The following is an 18,884-nucleotide window of genomic DNA, read 5'->3' as shown; positions in this document are numbered from 1 at the left end:
ACTGAAAAAGCCATACGGTCGTGTGCAATAGGCCTTACACTAATTAAAATCAGCCTATGGGGCAGACAGGCTGGTCACAGGAGTGCACGACTTAATAGAGTCAGCCACACCTTAGGTTTAAACATCCCAATGCACTTGCGCATTGGGATGTGCTAACTGACCCTTTTTTACTTCACTGTAAGGCCTCTTTCACACGACCGGTTTTTTTTTTCGTTTTGCGGGCCGTTTTTTGCGGTCCATATACGGTCCATATACGGAACCATTCATTTCAATGGTTCCGCAAAAAAAAACGGAATGTACTCCGTATGCATTCCGTTTCCGTATTTCCGTTTTTCCGTTCCGTTTAAAGATAGAACATGTCCTATATTTGGCCGCAAATCACGTTCCGTGGCTCCATTAAAGTCTATGGGTCCACAAAAAAACGGAATGCATACGGAAATGCATCCGTATGTCTTCCGTATCTGTTCCGTTTTTTGCGGAACCATCTATTGAAAATGTTTCTGCTCAGCCCATTTTTTTCTATGAAATTACTGTATATGCCATACGGAAAAACGGAACGGAAACGGAAACACAACGGAAAAATAAAACGGAACAACGGATCCGTTTAAAACGGACCGCAAAACACTGAAAAAGCCATACTGTCGTGTGAAAGAGGCCTAATTGTGGGCCTTATTTTAACATATTAGTTCAGCAATAACTTACTGTGCAGTGTTGGCACATTATTAAAAGCAAAAATTGGCACAGGCATTACCATTTGATTATTGAAACAGCTAAATAATTTTTTTTTTACGTGATAACAATAGCATTCACTTGTTCCAAGAAATACTTTCCCTGGGCATTGCATCCAATAAAGACATAAAAGTGTACAAAACGATGTGGGGTGTTGAGTTCATCAAATTCCATCTATCTGAATTCACGCAGTCCCGTCAGACTAAACAGCAATCATGTTAATGCTACAGGACTCACAAATCCTCACCTTGGCTAGATGTGCATCTCTTTCACGACAGGAAATTCTGAGGGAGCAGTTGTCAGTTTTTATACTCTCTCCTTTAGGAGAAGTAGGGCAGTCTCTATGGCAGTGTCTCCTGCAGCTTCAGTATGTAACGAGTGTCATTGGACGGATAGATGGGATAAATATAGTGATTAGACTAATGTCGGTACTGGGAAGATGAGTGCTCTGACCAATTACACGTTTTAGCCAAAACCACATTGGTGCTTTCTGCAAACATATACTTTAACAGACAAAGTTACAAATATTTCCTGCAGATGTGGGACCATTTAGGACATGATTGGAATTATAGAGGCGTTTCTGTAAAAAGGATTTAGAAAAAAAATAAGCAACTCGGTTGTGGTTTTAGTGAAACATTTCAATGATTTCTCACTTTAGATCATTTTTGCTGGACCCCCACCATTAAAAAACAAAAAGAGATGACATTCAAATAGCTATGGTATGATGTTTTGAGGAGCATCATGCTCCTTCTTTTTTCAGTGGCTTCTGGAGAGATGAATGTAGACCACCAGCTGGATGAATGAATCTTTCAAGAATAAAGCCAAGAGAAACTAGCGGGGCTAGACCCTCTGCAAAACACTATGTTCCAATAATGTACGTCTGCTGTGATCTCCACCAACGAGAGCTTCTGACATGTCTCCAACACATATTAGGGTACACTGTAATGGCTCAAAGAATTTAGAAATGCATTTTAATCTGTATAAAACCATGGTCCATTTTCAGTCTCCTTAGACGTCAATGGTGAAAACACAGATTGCACAAGCCAAGAATAGGGAATTTTGTATACGCGAAACATTTGTCAGAATTACCATATTAAATAACTATTAAGTAGTTTTCTGGTCTTTAAATTTGTGTGCAAATGTTTTTACTGTCTGCATCTGTCTGAGATGTGTCGGTAACTAGTGGTACATGCAGTCACAAGACCGGAGATGTGTCGGTAACTAGTGGTACATGCAGTCACAAGACCAGAGATGTGTCGGTAACTAGTGGTACATGCAGTCACAAGACCAGAGATGTGTCGGTAACTAGTGGTACATGCAGTCACAAGACCAGAGATGTGTCGGTAACTAGTGGTACATGCAGTCACAAGACCAGAGATGTGTCGGTAACTAGTGGTACATGCAGTCACAAGACCAGAGATGTGTCGGTAACTAGTGGTACATGCAGTCACAAGACCAGAGATGCGCCGGTAACTAGTGGTACATGCAGTCACAAGACCAGAGATGCGTCGGTAACTAGTGGTACATGCAGTCACAAGACCAGAGATGCGTCGGTAACTAGTGGTACATGCAGTCACAAGACCAGAGATGTGTCGGTAACTAGTGGTACATGCAGTCACAAGACCAGAGATGTGTCGGTAACTAGTGGTACATGCAGTCACAAGACCAGAGATGTGTCGGTAACTAGTGGTACATGCAGTCACAAGACCAGAGATGTGTCAGTAACTAGTGGTACATGCAGTCACAAGACCAGAGATGTGTCGGTAACTAGTGGTACATGCAGTCACAAGACCAGAGATGTGTCGGTAACTAGTGGTACATGCAGTCACAAGACCAGAGATGCGTCGGTAACTAGTGGTACATGCAGTCACAAGACCAGAGATGCGTCGGTAACTAGTGGTACATGCAGTCACAAGACCAGAGATGCGTCGGTAACTAGTGGTACATGCAGTCACAAGACCAGAGATGCGTCGGTAACTAGTGGTACATGCAGTCACAAGACCAGAGATGTGTCGGTAACTAGTGGTACATGCAGTCACAAGACCAGAGATGCGTCGGTAACTAGTGGTACATGCAGTCACAAGACCAGAGATGCGTCGGTAACTAGTGGTACATGCAGTCACAAGACCATGCTCTTGCAGCTCCTACTTTTGTGGCATCCCATTCAGTGAACACATCTTTATCTCCTCTCTCTCTCCCCTTACCTGTGGGATGTCAAGTATAACCTTGCATCTTATCTCCACTGCTCCCTAACTCTCCATACTCGCTTCTAGTGATGAGCGGCATAGGCAATATTCGAATTTGCGATATTTCGCAATTTTTTGTCTGAATATTCGCCATAAATTTGATAATTCGTGATCTCCATTCATTATTTACTTGATTGTGAAAATGGGCAATGTAATATATTCGTGATAAAAATTTGCGATTAGAATATTCGCGATCAACGCTAAGGGGTAGGCAACTTTCCTATTGGTTGCTAGGGATGTTGCTAAGTGCCAATATTCGCAATAAATTCGCGATAAATTTGCAATTAGCATATTCGGAAATACGAATATAGCACTATATAATTCTCGAAGTGGCGATATTCGCGATTAAAATTTGCGATTCGAATATTCGTGCTCAACACTACTCCCGTCCAGTTTCTGGAGGGATTGTGTTTCACATGCAGGGTGACAGATAGTGAAGTGTTCACCGAGTAGGAGACCAGCAAAGAAACATGTCAGCATCAGAACATGTGTGTGTCTTGTGTGACAACAGGAATCACAGTGCTGCCTTATTTGAATTAGAAGAGCATGCGTGCAGCTGTAAATAGAAGCAATGGGGGACAAGTACTACCGTAAATACCCGTGTTTCATACGCCAGTCTTAGTAAAAATTCCTCTTGAGTAGGATGCACCAAATTTTTTACGGAACACACACCTCTTAATAAATTTGTTGTATCTTGTGCAGTGCGTGCATCACAAACTGGAATATACAGTGCTGCCCATAATTATTCATACCCCTGGCAAATTGTGACTTAAAGTTACTTTTATTCAACCAGCAAGTAATTTTTTTAAGGGAAAGGACATAGGTGTCTCCCAAAAGATAATAAGACGATGTACAAGAGGCATTATTTTGGGGGGGGGGGGGGGGAACATTTCTCAGCTTTTATTTACATTTGAGCAAAAAGTGTCCAGTCCAAAATTATTCATGCCCTTCTCAATAATCAATAGAAAAGCCTTTATTGGCTATTACAGCAATCAAACGCTTCCTATAATTGCAGACCAGCTTTTTGCATGTCTCCACAGGTATTTTTGCCCATTCATCTTTAGCAATGAGCTCCAAATCTTTCAGGTTGGAGGGTCTTCTTGCCATCACCCTGATCTTTAGCTCCCTCCACAGATTCTCAATTGGATTCAAGTCTGGACTCTGGCTGGGCCACTCCAAAACGTTAATGTTGTCTGCTAACCATTTCTTCACCACTTTTGCTGTGTGTTTTGGGTCATTGTCATGCTGAAATGTCCACTGGTGCACAAGGCCAGGTTTCTCTGCAGACTGCCTGATGTTGTCACTGAGAATTCTCATGTATTGCTCTTTTTTCATGGTACCTTTTACTGTGACTAGGTTCCCTGGTCGCTTGTCTGAAAAACACCCCCAAAGCATTAGGTTCCCACCACCATGTTTGACAGTGGGGATGGTGTTCTTTGGGTTGAAGGCTTCTCCTTTTTTACACCAAATAAAGGAAACATCATTGTGACCAAACAATTCAATTTTTGTTTCATCTGACCATAACACAGAAGAACAGAAGTCGTCTTCTTTGTCCAGATGAGCTTTTGCAAAGGCCAAGCGAGCTTTTGTGTGCCTTATCTGGAGAAGTGGCGTCCTCCTTGGTCTGCATTGTGCAGTGCAGAGCCCAGATTCACCAGGATGGCCTTGGTGGTGATCCTTGGATTCTTTTTCACCTCTCTAACTATCCTCCTGGCCAGCACAGGTGTCACTTTTGGCTTCCGACCACGTCCCCTGAGATTTTTCACAGTGCAGAACATCTTGTATTTTTTGCTCAAAGGTAAATAAAAGCTGAGAATTTTTCCCCCCACAATAATGCCTCTTGTACATCGTCTTATTATCTTTTGGGAGACACCATGTCATTTCCCATCAAAAAATTACTTGCTGGTTGAATAAAAGTAACTTTAAGTCAAAATTTGCCAGGGGTATGAATAATTATGGGCAGCACTGTATATATACACCAGCTATGATCTGGTGTAGATTTCAGTTATAATTTACACTAGTTTTCTGGTGTAAATTATTGTAAATGTGTCCTGCACCCTTGCTTTCTACCTGCTTTTTTTTTTTTTTTTTAAAAGGCAAGAGAGGCAGCAAATCATATGAAGACATAATGGCATTTGTGAAAAACAAATTGTGCCTTTTGTATACCAGAAAACTGGCATGATAAATGTTCCCCAATATCTGATTCATGGGCACTGTATTCCATTACATTGCAAACCCAATCAATTGCAAGCTTCATCTAAGTGGTTACTCTACCAATGCATTTGCGGAGTTTCAAGGGTACTTTGGCAGCCAGGGGCTTAACAACGGCCTCTGGGGCCTTGCCGTATCGACCTCATGTCAGTCAGTAACTGATATAATGCTCTTCAATACAGAAGTATTTCAGCGTACTATATGAGAGGTCAGAGGATCACATGTAGAAGTCCACTACTAAAATAGAAATAAAGGGTTTGGGAAAAAATCAAGTAAAAATTGCCTTTTTCACTTAGAAAATCCTTTATGTAAGTTGATAACATTAAAAAAATAAACTGCACGTGACTGGTATTGTCGCATCCATAATCACTCGTACAATAAAATGATCACAGTTTTTATCCTATGTTGTAAACTTAACAATAAAATATGGCAAATTTTCCTATAAAAGGCAGTAAAAAGCAATCAAAAAGTCCTATGTGCCGCAAAATGGTACTAATGAAATGACAACTATTCCTGCAAAAAAAAGAGCTGAAGCTCTGTTGACAGAAAATATTTTTGACAGAAAACATGTATTGTGTAGAAGTAGAACATCATTATAAAATCTATAAATTTGATGTTGCCATAATAGTTACTAGCCCACTCTGAGTAAAATTCTTGTGTCACTTTTATGGCACTGTAAACACACAAAAAAAACTAAACCCAAAAAACAATGATAGAATTGCTATGTTTTTTTACATCGTCATCCCCCAAAAAGGAAAAGTATAAAGTTATACTGTATATTAGATTTACCTCAAAGTGACAAAAAAACAAGCCCTGATTTGGCTATATTGACAGAAAAATACAAAAGCTATGGCTTTTTTTTAAAATGTGGACATGATAAAACTAAAAAAAAATGTAACGTCCTGAAGTTCAAAATAGGTGGTGCCCTTAAAGGGGCTATTCATCCCCCAGGGCCTTTTGAGCAGTCCCCTAGTGTGGCCAGACCTCAGAGAGAATAGTATTTGCCTGATCCCTATCGCTAGGTTTTGACTCCCTCACTCCCCAACAGCCGCCTCCACTCCCCCCTCTCTTCGGTGATGTGTACCCCATGTGTCATGTGATCCAGTGATATGACTCATAGGATACATGTCACTACTGCAGCCAGTCATAGTCTGCAGTGTCCTTGTTGTCCCACAACTGGATGTTGGTGCGACTGCAGTGTAGATTTCAATCTGTACAGATGTGCCACAATTATTATATGGACTGCACATTAAAGGGGTTCTTTAAGGACATATCCCCATTTTCACCCAGGCAGCCCCCCTAATATGAGCATCGGAGCATTTAATGCTCCGATGCTCTCCTTTGTCGTGTGCTGTATTGCGCAGGGAAAGGCTTTTTTTTAGGAGATCCGGCAATGTACAAGGCTCTCTATAGGCACTGCTAGGCGGAGGCTCCGCCCAGCAGTGAGCCCGGTGACGTCACCAGCTTTAATGGGCGGGCTTTAGCACTGCCCTAGCCTGTAAAACGGCTAGGGCAGTGCTAAAGCCCACCCATCCAGGGCCAGTGACGTCACCGGCAACATGAAATGCTCCAATGCTCATATCAGGGGGGCCAGATGGATGAAATTGGGGGTATGTCCGGGTTCAGCTCTGAACCTGGACAACCCCTTTAATAACTGTGGTGCATCTGATGCCAGCAGAGATTAAGACCAGCATGTAATAAACGGCCTCCTTCGTTCAAATTTTCTGTAAGAGAAAGTCAGTACCATTAAATCTCATTTGCATAGTGTATAATCGAGTGTCTTTAAATGTGACATGATTTTAAGGATCTAATTACGGTATATATGGAGGTAAATGTTATGCTGTACTGAAAATGTTGTAAAGAAGCAGAATATCATATTGAGATCACAACCAAAAAAATGAAGGAAAAGTATGCTTCTGGATTTTAATTAGGAGCATGTAATTCCTGTTAAGTGCAAAGTGAAATAATTAGTACAGTGACATACTTAAAAGAGACTAAAATAGCTACCGTTCATAGATTAATTAACCTGTAATTGACTGTTCTGTAGTTTACACCTCGAAAATGTTCCCCACTTAGAGATTATCAACTTTAAAATCCATAATTCTTAAAGAAGCTGTCACAGCGGGATGTATTAGTGAAGTAGACCCCATGGTAGGTAAATGTAAAGTGTCTGTCATTTACTTTAATGCATACCATGAGTACAAAGATCCCCATTCCTAGTCACTGGCTGTGTCCACGTGCAGCAGGAGCCTCCTGGTGCAGCATAAAGAAATGTTACCCCATGACAAATGCATGCTTCGGTTTGTGTCCAGCCGATTCTTGGCATAGTCTACCGAAACAGCCTGCCGGAATTCACAACCAGAGGTGTGAAACTAGCCCTACATTGGTTTTGTGGTTTTCGGTAGACTCCATATGGCATTTTTTATTACGGCACTGCATGAAAGTCTACTGAAATGTTTTATTTTACCAATTTAATGAGATCACAATGAGAAAGATTTCTGAAACCGTCTAGAAGAAAAACTGTCTTTGTTGTCTTTACAATAAACTCTATAAAGGGCATCTGTCAGCAGATTTGTACCTGTGCACTTGGCAGCTGAAGACATCTGTGTTTGAACTGATCTCTATTGATTGTCTGAGAAAAGGGTTTTGGTAAATGTGACCCTGCGATTTAATAAGTTTGTCTGGGAAAAGAGGATAATATTCAGTTTGCAGCTTCTGTCATGTTTGATGGAAGAATAGCACCATGTGAAGTATTATTTTTCTCGGTGGAACCAGGTGGACTTCATGGGGTCTGTTGGATGCCATTGATGTATGTCATGTGGCTGATTCGGCATGTGGCATTGTTCTGTTATAAATGGGAACCACGATGCTGATGAGCTGAGCCTAACTCTTGTTTTCCTCTGCACCCTTCGCTATATGATCAGGCTGTACATAATGTAATATTGTCCAATGCATTTTACATTTTTTATTATACACTTTCTACAAATCTTCTCCTTACTTTGGTGAAAACATATTCTTGGCTCTTTCTTGCTGGGCCCTCATGCTGGTAATCCTGGGACTCTGTGTGGTACAAGTTCCTCATTTCCTCTTCAGCAGATGGAGAGGCCAGAGTCACAGGATTATCACCTCGGGTACAACCAGAGCAGATCCAATTTCACTTTGCTTTTTATGACACAGTTTACAGTAGATCTGGATACTTATGCTGGACTCACCATCCTACAAATAAAAAAAGATTGAGATATTTTATTGGCTCACATCCAACGACAAATAAATTCATATTTGGCACATTATAAATATTCATTAGAATTCAAAGTTACTGAGTTTCAAAATAATTTTCCTGCGAAAACCAATTAACGAAAATCCTGATTATATGTGTCGGTGAACTCTAAATGTGTTTACCCACAATCTAGCATATGGTATAAATGTTTGGCCCTCACCTGCCGGGGCCAGTGTGTATGTACTCTCATACACTCTCTCCTATTTCTAGAATATCTCCTAGTTGTAATGTAGACTGGCCACACATGCATGGGCATCTTTCTGCCCCATATACCGTATATGCAATTTATTTTTTAATTAATCAACTTAGGCTACTTTCGGATCTCCAATTTTTGCTGTCCGGTTTTGAGATCCAGCATGGGTTCTGAAAACCATAGCAAAACGCATCCATTTGAATAATACAACCGGCTGCATCGGTTCAGAACAGATCCAGTTGTATTATATTGAAAATGAATAAACCGTCGCTAAAACTATTGTAAGTCAAAGGTCGCAGCATCCAGATTTTTCATGTCTGAGAAAAACGGATCTGGCACCATTGACCTCCGTGGTTTTTGGTGCCAGATCCGGTATGTTCAGTTTCCCATGCTGCACACAAAAACGATTTTGTGTACTTCAAGGGACGCAAGAAACCTGAACGGAATGCATTCTGGCGCACTCCGTTCTGGTTTGTTCAATTTTGTCCCCATTGACAATGAATGGGGACAAAACTGAAACGTTGTGTTGCGGTTTTAGGAGCCTGTTTTGGATCTCAAAACCGGACAGCACAGCGTAGATGTGAAAGTAGCCTTAAAATATAGGACCTAAGAGCAAAATTGGATCCTTGGACGTTCATTTTAAAAATCAATGTCAGGTGATCATGTAATAAGGCATGTTTGATCAAATAAATAGCTTCTCAACCCAAGGTACATGTACCCCAGGAGGTGCATACCAAAGCCCTACAGGTATGCCATACATACGGTACCAGCAGCCCATACCAGAAAGGGGGACACAAATTGAAAGTGTTTATGCAGATGTAGCCAAAAAGTCCCCATTTTGGGGGTGTTCCTGGGGTGAACCTCAGTTGACCCAAGTTAGGGAATCTAAATGTTGGTAATTATGGTACATAAACAGTGCTTATGCTGTGCTTTTAATAGGTTGCACAGTATATGATGATAGCTTTGGGGGTAGGTTAAAGTAATGTGGGGGAACATTGAGAACTAGTCTACTACTTCTCTGTCATTCATATTCACATTGGAGCTGAAGGTTTTGCAGCATGTTAATAGCCGTCCTATGGTGTTCTCTAGCAGGATGAGTTTCTTAAGAAGCTAGCTGGTTTATCCTATTTTTAAGCATGCCAGCTGAGGGTGCATGCAGAATGTGTTTAATAAGCTGAGGAGTTTATTAATAGGTTTGAAGAATGAGACTGCGCTGTCTAATTACTTATTAACCTTTAAGTCCATGAAGCACAAAGGGACATGGTTCAGTCTGTGTCATCTTAGCCATTGTAACTTGACTGCACTTAATATAAGCCTTTTCTACCATTGGAGTGTACATTGTAGCCATATTTCGGGAGCTTAGATAGTGCTAATCTGCTTGCTTTTTTATATTTTTCTTTCATTAATATGTAATTTTCTTACATCCAGAGATTTGACTGACTTGGAGAAATGGTTTTGATATGGAATTCTGTTAGTTAAGAACTTTGTTAGCACACTTATGTTGATGGGGCTACTTAATGTAGACATTTTTGAAGTCAAGTACAGCCCACTGAACTGCTGATCTGGTGACATGAAAATCTTTGCCCTTTAGAATGGGGAACTTGGGATTGTTACCAGCTACATTAGTTCATTTGTAATAAGTACCTTAACTTTTCTCCCTGTGCTTGACATGTTCTCCTAAACTTTTAAGATGTTAGTTTTCTGCATGGGTAGATTGTTAGAATTAGTTGTCGGTGGTCAAAGTGGATACCCTTTATAGGATTTTAGTAGCCATATTAAAATAATTAGTCTTATCAGGTAACACCCTTTTTTCTCAGCTGTTCTCTTGACCATGATCCGTATCGGTCCTTAGACTCGTGTGTCCAGAGACTGTTGACAAAGTCTGATGAGGTGAAGGGGTTAATGGTAATAACCTGGTATTGTGCTATGGACTAGGGAAAGATATTATAGTATTATCTTTTAGGTCTTTGGCAGTGAAGGGTTCATGTCTGCCTAATAGACTATGGTAGTGAAAGGTTTACTGCAAGTTTCCTCCACTGGTATCCTAAGGCCTCTTTCACACGGGCATTTCGGATTTGCTCCGGATGCGTCGCTTGTGCGTTGCGGGAAAACCACGCGAGTAGGCATGCAATTGCAGTCAGTTTTGACTACGATTGTGTTCCGATGTTCAGTTTTTTCAGCGCGAGTGCAATGCGTTCACCTCACGCATTGCACCCTCACGGAATTCTCGCCGTGTGAAAGGGGCTTAAGTCAGTAAAGTATTTAACGGTGATATTCCCGTGGTCTAAGGAAATGAAACATACCTGTGGTCTAGGGTAGTTAAGGGGTTAATTTAAAAATCCCTAGAAGTCATGGGTATTGAAAGGGTCAGTGTCAACATCTCTAGTGTACTGAAGGGGGTTGTGTCTGCATCCCTTGTAATCTATGGCAGAGAAGGTGTTATCCACTTCTAAAAATGCTCCCCACAATGACCGGGCCCTCCAATAGATAATACTTATCCCACTCCCCGAAACCCGCGTCACTCCAGATCCACCACTGCATCTCCCCGTCTTGCAAATCAATACATACAGGGGGAAATGCAATCAATAGCAGGCCGTAACAGTAACCAGCCTCCCTAGCATCACTGAGGAGATGCAGTGGCGGTGGTGCAAGGAACCAGAATGATGCAGGTGCTAGGATGCAGGGTAAGTATGGTCTATACGAGTGGCATTGTGTGGGGGGGGCTTTTTTAAACTTGGATAACCCCTTTAATGACCGCATCACATGTAGTTTACGGCAGAGATGGGATTAATATTAAAGGGAACCTGTCATAGGCACATATGCAAACTGTTGTAATTCCTACACCGTTCACCTGATTTGGATGTAAATGCCCTCAAATTAAAGCTGACAGTCTGCAGTTAAAGCACATCTTGTTCGTTTCATTTCAAATCCATTGTGGTGGTGTATAAAGCCAAAAAATTTAGAATTGTGTCGATGTCCCAATATTTATGGACCTGACTGTATGTAATGGTTCAGGCCACAAGTACATATGGCTATGTATAAAGCTGATTTATTAATTGGCTGGTATCATTTGAGACTTCACATGTCTGTTCATATATTTCGCTTGAGAAGGTACTCCTTAGTAACTCCTATTTCATACTTGGTAGCAGATATGACTCAGCCTTGTATTATTGAAAACACATTTACCAGACATGGATATTGCTCAGAATATTAGATTTGATTAGCGATTTGACTTGTATTAGTTAAGCTTGGTGCACCATGCATAAAAGCAGGGCCGACTCCAGGTTCATGTTGGCCCTTGGGCGATAAAGTCTCAGTGGGTCCCATTGTGGCATTTTGCACGGCTGTTACAGCAATGAAACTGCATGTATTATAGATTAAATACCTTACACAGAGCATGCTACAGAGCGGATATATGTGAATCAGTCCTTATGTGCCTACTTTTATTTTCTACCCAGTGTTTCAGTTCTCAGGTCTACTAACAGATAAGTGCCCCCTTCATAGTAGATATGCCAAGATATGTGCCCCCCTCACAGTAGATATGCAAAGTTATGTGCCCCCCTCACAGTAGATATGCCAAGATATGTGCCCCCTCACAGTAGATATGCCAAGATATGTGCCCCCTCACAGTAGATATGCCAAGATATGTGCCCCTCTCACAGTAGATATGCCAAGATATGTGCCCCCTCACAGTAGATATGTCAAGATATGTGTCCCCTCACAGTAGATATGCCAAGATATGTGCCCCCTCACAGTACATATGCCAACATATGTGCCCCCTTTACAGTAGATATCCCAAAATATGTGCCCCCTCACAGTTGATATGCAAAGATGTATTCCTCCTTTACAGTAGATATGCCAAGATATGTGCCCTCTTATAGTGGATATGCCAAGATATGTGCCCAGTGTCCCCTTCACAGTGGTTATGCCCAAATGTGCCCCTTCACAGGAAGGGAAAAAAAAAAACAATAAATACTCAATCACCTGGCTCCTCCCACGATCTGCGCTTCCCATCAGCAGGATACTGTGACACATCGCGCTGCTGTGTAGGAGGAGCAGAGGCTGATTCCCAGCCTGCCCCGCTCCTCCTCCTCCTACACAGATCAGCAGGATGATGTGTGAGGACATCGTGCTGCTGCTGCTGTGGAGCGCTGGCGGTGCCCTGCTTCAGTGGCGTGCCTACGGTGTTTGGCACCCAGGGCGGGTCCTTTCCCGCCCCCCCCCCCCAATACTTTAAAATAAATTGTACCCCCTCACAGTAGTATTTCCCTCATTGTGAACCTTCACAGTAGCTTTTTACAGATGTGTGCCCCCTCACAGTAGTTATGCCCACATTGTGCCCTCTCACAGTGGTTATGCCCTCTGTGCCCATTTCACAGTTGAAATGCCCTATCTGTGCCCCCTTCACAGTAATAACCCCCATTGTGCCCCCTTCATAGTAATAATCCCCATTGTGCCTCCTTCATAGTAGAAATACCCACTGTGCCCCCTTCACAGTAATAATGCCCACTGTGCCCCCTTCATTGTAGTAATGCCCTCTGGCTCTGTGCCCCTTCATAGTATAAATGCCCATTGTGCCCCCTTCACATTAGTAATGCCCTCTGTGTCCCCTCCAGAGTAGTAATGCCCTCTGTGCCCCCTCCATAGTAGAAATGCCCTCTGTGCCCCCTCCATAGTAAGAAAGTCCTCTGTGCCCCCTCCATAGTAATAAAGACCTCTGTGCCCCCTCCATAGTAGTAAAGTCCTCTATGCCCCCCCATATTAATAAAGCCCTCTGTGCCCTCTCCATAGTAATAAAGTCCTCTGTATTCCCTCCATAGTAATAAAGACCTCTGTGCCCCCTCCATAGTAATAAATACCTCTGTGCCCCCTCCATAGTAATAAAGTCCTCTTTGCCCCCCTCCATAGTAATAAATACCTCTGTGCCCCCTCCATAGTAATAAAGTCCTCTGTGGCCCCACAGTATTAAAAACAAAAAAACACAGTATCTACTCACCTTGTCCTGTTCCTAAAGCTCACAGTCCTCTCTTCCCTGCAGGCACAGATTGCTCTGCAGCACGGTGTGGGCGGAGCTTATGCAGATTTCTGGGCTGCAGGCTCCACCCACACAGGCTGGCAGCGTGATCCGTGCCTGCAGGCTGAATGGTGGAGCAGGGAGAAGTCTTCCTGCTTCATCATTCAGAGCACGGCTGGCCTGAAGAAGGAGAGGAGCGCTGGGAGCTGAGTGGTGAGTGACAGGACCCAGCTCCCTGCACTCCAGCAATGAGTGCTTCCATCTGTATTGATGGAAGCGCTCATTGCTTCTTGCCTCTGGCAGCTGTGCTGTGGACCCCCGCAGGAGCTGTGGTCCCAGGCACTTGCCCGGGTATGCCGGGTGCTGATGCAGCCTTGTCTAAAAGTATTCCTGAACTTTTAGGTTACAGTCATCTCATTGATATTTGACACGATCATCCATGCTAGCTCCTCCTAATCATGAGTTCAATCTTGACCTCCATTAGTATATACATTCTTGATGTAAATGTACCAAAATTATTAAAAATGTGTTTGTTCAATTGCATTGCTCTCCTACTGAAGTAAGGGACACATCCTGAACACATCCTGAGCAGATTACTGTGCAGTCATACATAGTTATAGGTATACATTAAATACGTTGGACAAGAGCACTATCTGTTTGTTGATGGTGCACGTCCCTAATAACCCCACTTTGCCAGAAGGTCTGAGATATGGGTGCTGTAATTGTGAGTAATGGAACTGGTACAGCACTCGTTCGGTTTTATGCACTAGCAGGTCTGCTGTAACACCACCCTGGCTACTCAGTGCACATCCAATGTAAGCCCCAAATATCTTTTTTTTTTGTGCGCAAACTGATTCAAAATAAAAATCACAGATTATTGCTTAAAACTGAACGCGTAGTGTCCCATTACTTACCATTACAGTATAGATATATGTATGCAACTAGCTGAAACTGATGATTTTTCCCTTGTATAAAGCAATATGTACAGTGAATCTGCACAGATAGTAACATTCACAGCTCTTGGAACACCATCTGTCTTTGGAATTTGTCATAACCAATTTAAAGAGGCTGTTAAGTGCTAAAATTCAATATTAGGAGGATTATGTGGTGGTCTCAGCAGTCCATCAAGATGCTAACGCTAGCATAGTTTGGGAAGTGACAACTTGACTGAAGAAGGTGTTCCTTTTAGCTGGAGGCTAGGCTGTAGTTACAATTGTAGTTATAATTTAGCTACTCATCGAGTTTTGAGATCATGTCCATTCCCAAAATTAGCCTGTGGTCTACAAGGTGAATTATGTGGCAGGTAGGTGAAGGTTTCCTAGAATCTGTTGGATAATCAGTTCTTTGTGTCCAGTTTTAAAAATTGGGTTGGAAAAATAGGCCTTGAGATGAAGGTTAGATGGTGGAGGCCCCCTATATCCCCAAAGGTGGTAAAGGCCTTGAGGCAGCTTCACCAGGTGCTCTACCTACTATATAACTGAACTCTAAAGACTTCAGAAACCTGCCCACCCATGCATTAAAGTAGATGCAAATTTTATTTCCTGCTCATGTGATCAAAATACTAAATTTATTAAGAATCATGCACCTTTTAATAAAATGGCACAAATTACTCCAACTATCTCCTCTACTTAGACGGGCATAAGAACACTAGCCCTAGTAAATATGGATGCAGTATTTTTATCTGAATGAGTAATTACAAATATGCATATAATGTACATGTTATTTTAAAGAAATAACTCATGTTTTTTCTTCCTCAAAGTATATACATAATATACATGTACACAATATTATGGCTAATCCACCAGAATTAGATTTTGCCAATCTCTTCCCTTACATTGGGTATATGTGAGTCATAGATTTAAATAGCGTAGAGGTCCTTCTAGAATGTAATGCTAAAAAAGACTGGCAGGCACAGAAATAGAAATCCAATATCTAAGCTCATTTCTTAATCACTCAATGTTCTGTGTTCTTGATGTCTGTATTAAAATCATCTGGAGCTTGGAGAGTATGAATCATATGTATAAAACAGGCCAAATATATTTCATAAATCTGGAGATGTTTGACCATTAGTAAATGTTATTCGGTTTTATGGGGGACAACTTTTCATTGAGCTGTGAGCCAGGCAAGTCACAGATCACGACCCTCCATGATGAATCACTACTGGGGAAACGGCTTGAAGAGTGATCACATGGGGTCATGAATAAGGATCAGTATTAGAGCATCCGAAACATGTATACCTGCTTGCCGTGTTGGATTGTTTTTTATCCTGTGTTATTTTGGAATAAAGAACAACGTCTTTTTTGGAAAGCTGGACATCCCGTCTTATTTTCATAATGATCACATCTCTGCACCAATGCTACTAGGAAAGTAGAGCATTGAAATCAGCATGTCGATATATATTACCTCAGCAGTCCTCTTTATAGTAGCTCTCTGATGGAAGGGGTTCTTTTCTATTACCTGCAAGTCTCGACAGGTCCAGGATTCTCTTGGCTTTCCTCAGGACACAAAAGAGTGAGTTATAAGCATTCTTCCTAGAGCATGGGCTTTCTTAGGGAGTCCTCGTCAACCCTTTCTTGGGCTACATGCCAGTACCATCTATTTGCAAATTGGTTTTATTTCAGTTTAGGCTAGTTTCACACTAGCGGCATGGAACTCCAGCAGGCTGTTCCGGCGGGTGAACAGCCTGTCAGCTCTGTGCTGCCGCTCCCGGACTCTCCAGCCCCATTGACTATAATGGGGACAGGCCGGAGTTCCAGCGGCAGCACAGCAAAACATGCCGAGAGGCGGCCGTAATAAAACGACATGTCATAGTTTTATTCCAGCCACCTCTTGCCTTGTTTGCTGTGCTGCCGCCGGAACTCCAGCCCGCCCCCATTATAGTCAATGGGGCCGGAGCGGTAGTCCGGGGGCACGCGTGCACTAGCGGCAGCACTGACACGACAGGCTGTTCACCTGCCGGAGTTCCTTGCCACTAGTGTGAAAGTACCCTTAGAAAGCATAGACAAGTGATGTGATAAGTCTTCAACCAACTAGAGTATTTTACTTACAAAGATCTTTCCAATGATCTGTTTATACCCAGGACTGTAGGTATAACAAGGGAGCAGCATCGACATCTATAGGAAAGACGGTTTCTACAGTATGGAATCATATTTTTTACTATAAGAGTGGTGAGACCATGGAGCTCTCTGCCAGAGGAGGTTGTGATGGTGAACACACTAAGGCTGAATTCCCATCAGCATTCGGCCTTTCCGTTATAGGAGCAGAACGGAAAGGACGGATTGAGCCGAATGGAGCATATAGACTATAATGGGGTCCATTAGGTTTACAGCAGAGGAAGATTTTTATAGCAAAAGTTCTGCATGCAGAAGAACAGAACGGCTGAACACTGATGTGAACTCATCCTAAGAGTTTTAGAGGAGATTGGATGTATTTCTTGAATTTAACAATATTACAAAATATGATAATTACTATGTTACTGGAAAAATGCAGTTGATCCAGGAAGTTATACTTATTGCCAGATTTGGAGTTGGGAAGGAGCCTTCGGTCTAAAATGAAAAACATTGTCTTCAACCTCATGTGTGTTGTTGCTTTTTTGTAGATCAAGTTTGTAGATGAGTAGGCTTAGCTGGCTGGGCATGTCCTTTTTCCAACCTCACAAACAATGTTATTCCTCCTGTTAGTGGGTGTACCAGACACAATAAGAAATCTGATTTTTCAACTTATATTGTATTATGTGTATATAAGACTTCATGGGGGTGAACAGCATGATAAGCCATTTTAAGCAGTAAGGCTTGTCCTTATTAGTGCCACTTGTTGGCACTGAGAACCATCTCACATTATTGTGTACACTGTGGTGTTCTACCAAATCCAACCCAATATTCATAAGCACGATTATTGCTCTTTGATAATATAATTATTTCTAATAGATTAACATTTAGACAGATTATTTTCTTGGAATTAGAGCATTATTCTTCAGGAGAAATATGAGACTTCTCACAACCAGATCAGACACAAAGCTGACTCAGAAGATATTTGCTCAGAAGGATAAAGTAGACCAGACTGGTCATGAGAAGCTTAGCTATCTGATACAGGAAGATCTGTTAATATACTGAAATAAAGCCGAGGCTGCAATCTGTCAGGATGTTGTGTTGTTCAGCACCTCATTTTGGCATATAGACAAGGCCTTTCATCATTCAGCAGTACAGGAAAGTATTGGAGAACCTGCCATGAAAAAGATGCCTGAGATGGCTCTAGGATGAACAGTCCTCCTTTAGGTTCCCACATTCACTATTCTCTCATTGCAGCTTACGGAGATACTGGCTCTCCTTAAGGAGACCAACTGTGTATGGAGACTTAGTGGCAATGCTCCATGGGAACATAATATGCAATGAACTATATCCCAGAGAAAGACAACCGTCTCTCTAGTGCCACCTTTTTTAAGTGGCTCTCTATGAGTCAAAGTCCAGCTTTTGGAACATGACAAGAGAAAATAGCCAAGCCAAATATCCATTGTCAGACAGCTGTTTTGAGTGTTTGTCTATCATCAGTGAGACAGTTTTTTTGAAGTGATTGGGACCAGCACTGCAGTGACCACGCCATCCAGTTGTAGGATCTGTGTAGTTCCGGTGCCAACTTCTGCTGCTGGAGCTGCTCTGAAACAGCTGATCACCGGGGGTGCAGGGTGTGGAACCCCCACTGAACAGATATTGATGGCCAATCCTTAGAATAGGCAACCAATAGTAAAGGAGTGGACAACCCTTTTAACTCATTTTCCTGATGTTGTATAGAGTTTAGAAAACCTTGTTTTTCATGCTCCTAACAATGACTAAGTCTAATTATTCTACATTTTTCAGGGACGTTGTTCAAGGGAGAACTGCAAATATCTTCATCCGCCAACACACCTAAAGACCCAGCTAGAAATAAATGGCAGGAACAATCTCATTCAGCAAAAAACAGCTGCGGCTATGCTTGCCCAGCAAATGCAGTTCATGTTCCCGGGTACACAGCTGCAGCCAATGGTAAGTACATTTCCACTGTGCACCCTCACATGTATGTTAACATCTGCCTGGATTTGTTTTCTTCAGGGTTAACCATGATGACTGGTCCTCTAATAAGAGATTACCAGTATTCTGACATGAAGAGTGACTGGAAGGGGAAGGTCTGTGAATGGTTCTCTGTAATCATTTCCAAAAGAATGGTCACCAAAATTACCGG

The 18,884-nt window shown here is 42.1% G+C and overlaps 1 protein-coding gene across 11 annotated transcripts in view; it reads left to right on the top strand.

Moving 5' to 3' along the window:
• The window catches only part of MBNL2 (muscleblind like splicing regulator 2), a 204,909-nt gene that overhangs the window by 132,627 nt on the left and 53,398 nt on the right, over nt 1–18,884 (top strand). For all 11 annotated transcript variants that reach the window (XM_040425303.1, XM_040425304.1, XM_040425300.1 and 8 more), the window contains exon 3: nt 18,524–18,688. In XM_040425303.1, coding sequence (XP_040281237.1) covers nt 18,524–18,688 — 165 coding nt within the window. The remainder of the gene's footprint in view (nt 1–18,523; nt 18,689–18,884) is intronic.

The sequence above is a fragment of the Bufo bufo genome, chromosome 3 (assembly GCF_905171765.1).
Source record: "Bufo bufo chromosome 3, aBufBuf1.1, whole genome shotgun sequence".
Taxonomy (NCBI): domain Eukaryota; kingdom Metazoa; phylum Chordata; class Amphibia; order Anura; family Bufonidae; genus Bufo; species Bufo bufo.
Note: the sequence above shows the minus strand (reverse complement) of the source record. Positions and strands in the feature narration are given on the sequence as shown.